The 10,419-nt window shown below is 37.4% G+C and overlaps 1 protein-coding gene across 1 annotated transcript; it reads left to right on the top strand.

Moving 5' to 3' along the window:
* The first annotated feature begins 1,542 nt into the window (after window positions 1-1,542).
* LOC103411657 (serine/threonine-protein phosphatase PP1) lies at window positions 1,543-5,745 on the top strand. The gene is made up of 4 exons (XM_029092399.2): window positions 1,543-2,076; window positions 3,485-4,044; window positions 4,735-4,944; window positions 5,423-5,745. The coding sequence occupies exons 1-4, from the start codon at window positions 1,899-1,901 to the stop codon at window positions 5,432-5,434; spliced, it is 960 nt and encodes a 319-aa protein (XP_028948232.1). The 5' UTR covers window positions 1,543-1,898; the 3' UTR covers window positions 5,435-5,745.
* Window positions 5,746-10,419: the final 4,674 nt, after the last annotated feature.

The following is a 10,419-nucleotide window of genomic DNA, read 5'->3' as shown; positions in this document are numbered from 1 at the left end:
GTTATACACGTATAAAAACAAAGGCATATTCTCTGCCCTCCCACTTCCAGTGCCCTCCCATGCCCTCTTGTTTTGTGTGGTTACGGTTAAGTCACGTCAACATTTTATATTATTTTTTTATAGAGATAATAAGACAAAAAGGAATAGTAATATAAAATGTTGGCGTGGTTTAACTGTAATCACACAAATAGGAGGGCAGAGAATCCACCTCCTATAAAAACTCCTATCAAAGGACATTTGTGCAAACATCTTCAGGTGAGGGCTCCATGCATCATTTTCTCCTATTGATGCCTTTGGTTTTAAACTTTTGCTTCCAACTTCCTTCATAATCATTATGTAACAAGCTTTTGAAACTTGTAACATTGTTCCTTGATTTGTATGCATCTTGCTTGCATGATTGATTCTATTGGAACCCAGAGTTTTTAGTTTTTAAAATTGTGCACTAGAGGGGAATTCTAATTACATTGATGCTTTCCACCTGCAAGTGATTTAATGTGCTGCTTGGAGGTCACGTGGTTTCTAATTTATACAATAACGAAAAATAAAATTCACCTTAACTATCACTCTGGTGTGACACCCAACATTCCGGCAAAACTCTATTTTCATCTTATTCATCTTTTTCTACTTCTATTTTCTTTATGATGTTCACTCATTGGGTTGAGATTGTAGTTAAGCTACAACCACACTCTTCTCAAACTTTAGAATAGATAATGAAGAATAAAAATGAACTCATGAGCCTACAACTTTATTATTGTTCCCCGGCAACTATGCAAAAGGAAAAGGAAAGTCAATCATTGAGCAAGCGAAATATAAACAAAAAAAAAAAATGTTGTCACATTGGTTGGAATTTTAAGATTTGAAATACGAGTCATTATTATTCAATGTGCATGCATCATTTTGTAAAAGGAAATTACATTAGCATGTCTATCAAATAGGAGGATAACGTAATCGGAAATCGAACGTCTTACTAATTCCAGCCATGTGACATATTTCTTCACATATTTAATAGTGTAAATATTTACAAAAATTGCACATAGAGTGGATGAAAAATCGAAATATAGGAAACAAAAAATACTTGGCATTAAGAATTTGAGTCTCATAATTGTAACCAAATCACAATTCATAAAGATAATAATCTTTCTATATAATTTATGGCATCACATTAGAAGTGGTTAAAAATATTTATCATACCACACCACATTCTTGAATTTTGATTTCTTTATGACTCGCAACGGTACAAACAGATAATTAAATTTGGTGTTTTAATTAAGGATGCAACGAATAAGAATCTAACGGTAAAAATTTTTAGATCATTTTCAAATATCACTGGTATGAAAAAAAAAAATTGGCTAGTGGCCTTTATATAGTAGTGAAAAACAATTAAGTTCTTGCATGACGGTGTGAGTTCGAACATAGTCAGTGACTAATCTAACATCTAATTTAATCCAACAAAATACATCGTTTAATAAAAAAAAAAGAAAAAAAAAATAGATGTATGAAATTTCAAAAACCCACCAAACTAAGCAAAAGTAAAATAATAATAAAATACCCGCCATGTCCTCCCCCAAGCCCAACTCGGACTCACTTTTCAATTCTCCTCTCTCTCTCTCTCTCTCTCTCTCTCTCCCCTCTCTGCGTCATTTTACCAGCCGAAATTGGCCGCCACGCACACCTCCACCACATCTTCTCCAACATGTAAATCCCTAGATATTATTTCCCAAAATCTCTCCTTGTGATTTTGACACTCTTCCTTGTTCTTCTGATTCTCTCTCTCTCGGATCTCCTCTCACTTTTCACCTCACCCAAGAGCTAGGGTTTTGGTATTCTGGGTTCGTTTGCTTTATTGGTTTTTTTTTTTCTGGGTGCGATTTGTGTGTGGGTAGAGAAGACTTGCTGTGATGGACGAGAGTATTGTCGACGATCTTATACGAAAGCTTGTGGCTGCGAAGAATGGCCGGACCACCAAACAGGTGCAACTGACGGAAGCTGAAATAAGGCAGCTTTGCTCTGCCTCCAAGGAAATCTTTCTCAGTCAGCCGAATCTTCTGGAGCTTGAAGCTCCAATTAAGATTTGTGGTAAAGGACTAGGGTTTTTAATTAATTTGTGGATTGAAAGTTTTGGTTTTTCGCTTCGGATGAATTGAAAAGTTGCTTCTTTGACTTTGTTGGCATGTTTATGTGTTGAATTTGGACTTGATTGTGTGAAAGAGCAATGTGGGTAATTTGCAAATATAAAAAGGGTTTGATGGTTGGAAATTGGAATTTTGTATGTCTGGTTTGTGTAATTTGTTGGAAAGAAAATGAGTTTATGTTTTTCGGGTTATGGTTCATTTGATTAGAGCAGAAGGGGCAATTACCAGTGAAAGGGTTACTGGGTGAAATTTCATATATATATATTGCACAGTGGAAAGTATGATTTAGCACAGTTTGGATTATTACTGGTTTTTTCTTGTGAAGTAAAGTTGATGGTCAGAGGATTTAATGTAGCTTTTCATTAGAAAATTTTGCGACTTTGGCAGGGTTATGTGACAAAACTTTTGAGCATTGCAGTATAAGGTTTCGTATGTGCCTTTCAGTAATTCGTTAGCTTGTCCCTTGTCTTTTGTTTTGGCGTGGTTGCCTGTTGGTGCGTTAAATAGGCTTCTTACTCTGAAGAATAGTTCTTAGGTCATCCAGGACTAGTGTCTATGATGTGGCTGTATTGTGCATTTTTTCTACTTTTAGATTAGACAGGCATTAATTTTTGCGTTTCTAGTTCCATGTGTGCTTTGTGTAAGTAGGCATTCTCTGAAGTTGGATTTGGTGGATAGCCATTGAAGTTCGTCATTGTGACGAATGAGAGTACCCTTTTTTGAGGTGGAGATTGACTCATGAAAGCAGTCAAAATTTGATGTCTCTGCCCCCCCTGGGTAAATGTCTACCATGCATTAGCCGTTATATTTGATCCTCATTTATTACACTGGCATATACAACTTGAATGTCGGCTAAATTTTCTTGTGTTTTTCTAGTATGCCAGTCTTGTAGTGTTACGTGTCACTCGAATTGTTATAGCGCACAAAATAGCACATATAGCTTCTATTTATTGGATGCGGAGGGCAGGCATAGCTTTTGGACTCCACTTTTTTGTTTATTAGGTTCCTTTCACTTTCCACCATTTAGCGCCGTGACTTGTTAAGGAATTCCAGTTGTTAAGTAATTTTATACTCATGACCACCAACCCTTATTTGGTTTGCATTCTCATCTTCACTCTTGTCTTTATGAAATGGAAGCAAATCCGTTTCTGTTGATCATGGTAAAAGGATCTTGTTTTAAATAAATATCAAAGACCAATTTTGAATTGAGTCTATAATGTAGATGTATGTTAGGTTTTTTATTTTTATTTTAATTTTTTTAATTTTTTATAATGGTTTCCTGAATTAAAAACATGTGAAATTTCTGTTGATTACTAAGATGACAACGCTCATCTTCCCTCTTTGTTTCACAGGAGATGTTCACGGTCAGTTTTCAGATCTTTTGCGACTGTTTGAGTATGGTGGGTACCCACCGGAAGCCAATTATTTATTCCTAGGAGACTATGTTGATCGTGGTAAGCAGAGCATAGAGACAATATGCCTTCTCCTTGCATACAAGATCAAATACAAGGAGAACTTCTTTCTCCTCAGAGGCAACCATGAATGCGCTTCCATCAACCGCATCTATGGATTCTATGATGAGTGCAAGAGAAGATTTAATGTTCGTATTTGGAAGACATTTACTGACTGCTTCAACTGTCTTCCTGTTGCTGCTCTTATTGATGAGAAAATCCTTTGCATGCATGGCGGTCTATCTCCTGATTTGAAACACTTAGATCAGATTAGGAATATTGCACGGCCAGTGGATGTGCCAGATCAGGGCCTTCTCTGTGATCTATTATGGGCTGATCCTGATAAAGATGTTGAAGGTTGGGGAGAGAATGATCGTGGCGTGTCATATACATTTGGTGCTGACAAGGTTGCTGAATTTCTCCAGAAACATGACCTAGATCTTATTTGCCGCGCTCATCAGGTGCTATGAAGTTATTTTCTCTCTTTTTGTTTTTTGTTTTTTATACTGAACTGGACCTGCATGCTCATGCATACACAAAGTCTGGGAACTTAAATATTTGGCATCATGTGATGCATCTTCAAATAATCACTTTTATTGTACAGTTAAACTTGTCATGACAGTAATATGGATGATAATTTTGAAGTAACTTTATTTAAAATTTCATCTTTCGAATTTGGTAAACATGTAAAAGCACACGGAGTAAGTTATAATTAGAGATTCTGTGTGTGTTTGCATGATTTATCTGTTTTTATGGGTTGATTTCCACTCCTTTTCATATTCATTCCACTACCCATCATCTACTTTGTCATTGTGGCATGTCCATTGGGTTGTTACCCTAATGATGTATTGGTATCGAATGCTAGTATGCCATGTGCCGTGTTGAGATTCTGGGCGCAGGTAAACTTTTCAATAAATAGCTACACAATTGAAAAATTTATTCACAGGAGGACTTCTTGTATTTCACCTGTTCCGTCACGTACTCATTTAATTGATTGGATACTCTCTTTCAATTGATGCTGGAGTGAAATTCTTTATATGATTAGTTGTGAACATGTTTTTGCCTGGTCTGAGATGCAAACTGAATTTTATTAGTAGAGTCTCTCAATGTTTGTCCGTTTCTTATTAAATTTCTTGGGTTTCATTTATCAGGTTGTGGAAGATGGATATGAGTTTTTTGGAAAAAGGAAGCTGGTAACCATATTTTCAGCTCCAAATTACTGTGGGGAGTTTGATAATGCTGGTGCCATGATGAGTGTAGATGATACATTGACATGTTCCTTCCAGATTTTGAAAGCCTCTGAGAAGAAGGGGAAGCTTGGGATAAACAACATGTTAAGACCAGGAACTCCTCCTCACAAGGTACAGAAATTTAGAAATAGGAATTACTTCCAAAAAGCAATAGGGGAAAAACTGCTATAAGTTTTGGGAATTGCTATACCATTTTTATCTTCCTACATGCCTCTTTTTGTTTCTGGCCTACGGATTGAATTAATTAAACAGAAACAATGGACATAATTAGAAGGGGGAATGTAGGGGAAGAATAAGGGTGTGTGGTTATCATTCCCTAAGTTTTTAATGTTTCGTGGAGAGTTAGTCAATAGTTTCGAGGCTTTGATGAATCAAATGTAAGAAGTATCTTACCTGGCATCCTTGGATACTTACAGTAGGTCAAATAGTACTGAATGGAAGCCTAAAGTAATTGGCGATGCGAATTACTTGTTATGGGGAAATCTGTAAGTTAATTCATCGATCGGTGACCTTGGAGTTTATCCAAGTTTATCAACCGTGTTTTCTCTGAAACCAACGATGTTTAACTGCATACCTTTCTCTCTCGCAGGGTAAGGGCTGAACGATTGCAGAAGCTTTACTTGTAACTTTTGAGAACTCCTGGATCATCCTGTGCTGCTTGGCTTTCTCTCGACTGCAAGGTTTGATTATTCACCTCTGCCTTCTTTTGTGCCGTACAGAAGTATGAAGCTGAAAATTTACTTCTACAGTAGCAAAAGAGCCATTAGTGTTTCAGAATTAGTGCAACTTTTTTTTTTCCCAAAAACAAAAAAAGAAGTGAAACTATCTGTATAATTGAAATTTCGGCTCCATTGTGTTGAATTGTAGAAGTTTTTGTTTTATGGCAAAACCTAAATTTTCTGTTGCTTGCAATTGACTTTACCATTTCGGGGTAATTCAGCCGGGAGTGTGTTGCTTTCCTTTACCATCATTTTGGCGCTCTGTGTAAGTTTCTCACTACATAACATTGCATTATTTGATGGGAACTTTAACGAAAAGCACCCGGTACTGTTCACTTTAACGAAAAACCACATTTTTACACTAAAAAGTCAATCCTGGTACTATTCACTTTACCCTTTATTTTGTCCTTATCATTAAAACTCAAAGTTTTCAAGCCCTTTTCATTAGTTTTCCTTTATTTGATTGGGACGCCTCATGGCAGTGAAACCTTTATTATAGTAGAAGTGTGGTTATTCCGAGATAGTTTGGTGCAACAAACGCATCCTTACAATAGGATTGTGGTTATTGAAAATCATGAAGTCGTTGATCAGTTTAGGACTTCTTGTTTGGTTTTTCGTGTAACCTCAATGAAGAATGAGAAAATCGTTTGTTCAATGTGTTGCAAAGGTTTTCTTATGCAATGAATTGTGAATGAATGAATGTGAAGTTTGGGTGGGGTTTTTATTTATTCAAACTACAGAGGATAGAAAAATAGGAAAATTAATGAAAAATGCCTGAAAACTTTGAGTTTGATCGATAATGACAAAATAAAAGGTAAAGTAAGTAGTATCAAGATTGATTTTTTAGTGTAAAAATATGGTTTTTCATTAAAGTGAATAGTTCCGGGAGCTTTTCGTTAAAGTTCTCAAAGTACAAAATCGCATCCTTTGAATTACCCTTCAACAGGTGCGTTTGAGAAAATGTCGTATTTGCCCTCTAGCTCCAGAAACATCAGATTTTCTAGATTTTAAAGAAGCCAACTTTAGAGAGTGATGTTGTCGATATGCAATCGGTTTGATGCGTACATTAGAAGATTGAAGGTTCAGGTTACAAAGAACATGATCAATGCAAGAAATCATTGAAGAAACAAGATCTTAGGTTCCTACCAATTTTCTTTTATTTTTATGTTTGAATTTGTTTGGGCCGAGCTTAGGATTATTCTCGGCCCAATGACATTTATTTAGAATTTTCTTGTGGGCCGTCCAGTTCCGGCCGGCCGAATCCTGTTGCGAAGAGGATTGGTTTAGATAAACGGTGAAGTAGTCGATTCCTTGTGGAACAAGGAGTTTGGAACTTGAAGGTGCTTGGGATCAAGAGATGAATTTGGTTTGTTATGGAGCTTGGTTCAAAGTCCTATTGGAGCTAGGACTGGCCAAAACCTAATCAGATTGGGTTGAAGAGTTCTAATCCAAGTACGATTCTAGCTCGGTCATAAAGGGGTTTTCTACTATAAATAGAAGAGGGAGTGCATCGTTCAAGGCTCTCTCCAATTCAACATATAAATTGCCCTGCGCAAAGCTTCTCAACAACCTAAGATTTTATCCTTCTTCCTTTTCTTTCGCCAACATAGCACCGTGAAGGCAACTAGCGACATCTTTAGTTTGGATAAACAACACTGGAGCCGTAGAATCAGCAGATCAAGGAGCACCTTCAGTTTGGATAAACAACACTGTTTCGAGACCGACTGGTTATTTATCCAAGTTTCGGTCGACAGGGACTTTCGAGTTCTTGTTGGTAGAGGTAATCTCATCCAAGGTTCTAAAAAATGGTAGACGCTAGTCGGGCAGCGGGCTAGCGCCTAGCGGCTAGGCGGTTAGGCGGAGTCTAGGTAGGCGCCTAGGCGGCCTAGGCGGATTTGGGTAAATTTCTTATATATTTTATTATTTAATTAAATTTACTATATCAAATGTAAATAATTATTAACTAATATGCTATTTCTTATAGAAGAACATACATATGTGAATGTTTTATGTACAAATATGATATGCTTGCTTAGGAAAAAAAAAACAAAATATTATCTAAATAATTTATAATTTATATAAGATATATATATATATATATATATATATATATATATATATATATATATATATATATATATATATATGTATGTATTCCACTTTATAAACCATCCACCTCACCTTTCTCTTTCCCATCACCCATCCACCTTGGGTGGTTTTCATGATTAAAACCATCTCAGAGTCCATGGTTTTCAATTTTAAAACCATCTAAAACGTCAACCTCATCTTTGCTCTTTCACATTACCCAATCTTTTTGAGTCCTCAACTTGCACAACCACCACATACTGAAATGTTTTAGTCTCTCTCTCTCTTTTTGCACTCTCTCTTCTCTGCTCTCATCTTCACAGATGAGCTGCAGAAATTATCTGGCAGCAATTTTTCTTCCTTCATCTTCACCGGCAGTCTCTCTCTCTCTCTCTTCGCACCACTTCTTCCCTTATCTTCACAGAGACGAGCTACATAAATTTTCCTGGGCTATGTTGTTACATACGAGATCGGAAGTTGTAGATCGTTTACGAAAATTGCAGCAAGTTTGGGATTTGCAATGAGATTCAAACTGCCTAGTACCGCCTATGTTCTCCCTGCCTAACTGAGCGTTTTAGTCTAAATCGGGTCTGAGCTTCGCCGCCCAGCGCCTAGGCCGATTTTTAGAACACTGATCTCATCAACATTCTCGACGAAGTGAGGTGTTACAGGTTACTAGGCTCGGAACATTGAGCGCCGAGTTGTTTTATGATTGGAATTTGCAAGTGAGTTTCAGAGTTCGACATTCCGACGGCCGAACCACATTTACTATCAAGACATACATCTATTTCGAGTACTTATGTCCATATAGCCTGGTGCCAGTTCAACGTGCTTATACTCTTACGAATATAATCACCGTGACCTAACCCGATGCCGATGATTTGTGAACTTCACAGAACTAGTAGCCTTGTCTTCAGGCTCTAGAACCCAAAGGCCAAGATTGTTCCTTCCTCGGCCGTAATCACAGGATCAAGAGGCCTTATGCTAGGTAACTAGTAGCCTTGTCTTCAGGCTCTAGAACCCTAAACCCTGAACATTCCCAGGATGGGTGTCCCATTGGGAAGTTGCTCGTGAGTTCCCAGAAACAAAACCGTAAGGGCGTGGTCGGGGCCCAAAGCGAAAAATATCGTGCTACGATGGAGTCGAGCCCGGGCTGGGATGTGACAATTCACGCTCACCTTAGATCCAAGGTAGGTGCACAGTCCTGTCGTACAGACCACTATAGGTGGTTTCGACTCGTAGGTGACCCGCGATTATTCGCATAGTCTTCACGTGATCGTAGCACTAGAGCGTATTTTCTTACACCCAGTCCTGTCGTACAGACCACTTTAGGTGGTTCTGACTCGTGTGCAGGTATACTTATTGAGCTATAGATAAGTCGTATAGGTCACAAGAGATGACTCTGACTTATGAGCTAGCATATGTGATGAATATGTGATGAGCTAGCATATGTGATGAATATGTGATGAGCTAGCATATGTGATGAAATATGCGATGAACTAGTATATGTGATGAGATATGAGTGAGTCGTACAGGTCACCATAGGTGACTCCGACTTGCGTGCTAGTATGAGTTATTATTCACATGATTATTTGATATTACTGATGAGATGCTGTGTTGTGGTATATTTATAATTTTTCTGGAAATTATACAGGTGTTGTAGCGAGGGGTTATAATGTTTTATATGGCTTCTATTAAAATTTTACTCCAGGGCCATTCACCCTTATTTTGTTTTCACCCTCCAGGTTTTATTAGTTGAGCTTTCTTATTGTCGAAGATTCGTGGCGATTCTTAGTATTGGAGATTCTTTCAAGGGTACGATTCTTAATCCACTATACTGTTCTTACTTATGCTCTAACGTCACGTGTGAAGTGGGTTCCTTCCCGCTCACCAGTGCACTCTAGTATTTAGGCACTCTTAAGTTTAAATTTATTCACATTTTTCCACATCATCACACTTTATGGCTTTGTCACCTTCCAGGTGTCGGCCAGCGCAGCTCGATTCGGAGTCCTAGTGGACATCTCGGGTCGGGGTGTGTCGGTTTGGTATCAGAGCATAAGTTGGGCAGTATTGTGTTCATCACACCCGTGATGTGAGCATTCTTGGTTTTTATGTCTAATGTTCGAATCTTGCCACCTCGTCGAATACGAAAAATATGTTAGTGGTTCCTAAGTTTTGGGCAAAATTGATGACTAGTCAATCCTTAGAAGATCATTTTGGGCGAGTGTCTCTAGATTATAATCAATGAACTTTTCTGTCAAGGAAAGGTGTGGAATTGAGATTAGTTGATGGCCCTAACGTGGGGTTAATGTATCATTATTGGTGTATCACTAGGGATTTATGGATCAATCTCATCACTATTGTTAACCGTCATTATTAAACCTTTTTAGAGTAGAAATCAAAAATAGTTTTGATTCATTGGCGATATCCAGTAGAGTACCACCATTCCATTCTTCGTACTACATTAGTTTTCTTGTGTCTTTTCGCACAAATCCTATTTCAAATTGGTGGTCTATGTAACAAACTTTTGAAATTCAGAGTTTTCTTGTGAAACTTGTTGAATTCATAGTAGACTCATTTGGAATGAACTATTTTATTCGTGATTTAAAGTTAGCAATTATCATCTTTGCTTGGAAATTGAATGACATTTCTTTGTGAAGAACGTGTCCAAAATCTTTATCAACCTTAGAACTTCTTAAATATACTTACTTTTTGGAACAGACTAAATTCTGACAATGGTAGTAGAAGAATTTAATCAGCAGCTATGAGTACACTATAGTGT

Source organism: Malus domestica, chromosome 14, assembly GCF_042453785.1.
Source record: "Malus domestica chromosome 14, GDT2T_hap1".
NCBI lineage: Eukaryota > Viridiplantae > Streptophyta > Magnoliopsida > Rosales > Rosaceae > Malus > Malus domestica.
This window is presented reverse-complemented; position numbering and strand designations above follow the sequence as displayed.

Excerpts from the sequence above, each read along its gene's own strand:
- LOC103411657 (XM_029092399.2), top strand. The coding sequence starts at position 1,899 with ATGGACGAGAGTATTGTCGACGATCTTATACGAAAGCTTGTGGCTGCG. Across the intron at positions 2,077-3,484 it reads AGCTCCAATTAAGATTTGTG|GAGATGTTCACGGTCAGTTT; the intron begins GTAAAGGACTAG and ends TTTGTTTCACAG. Across the intron at positions 4,045-4,734 it reads TTATTTGCCGCGCTCATCAG|GTTGTGGAAGATGGATATGA; the intron begins GTGCTATGAAGT and ends TTCATTTATCAG.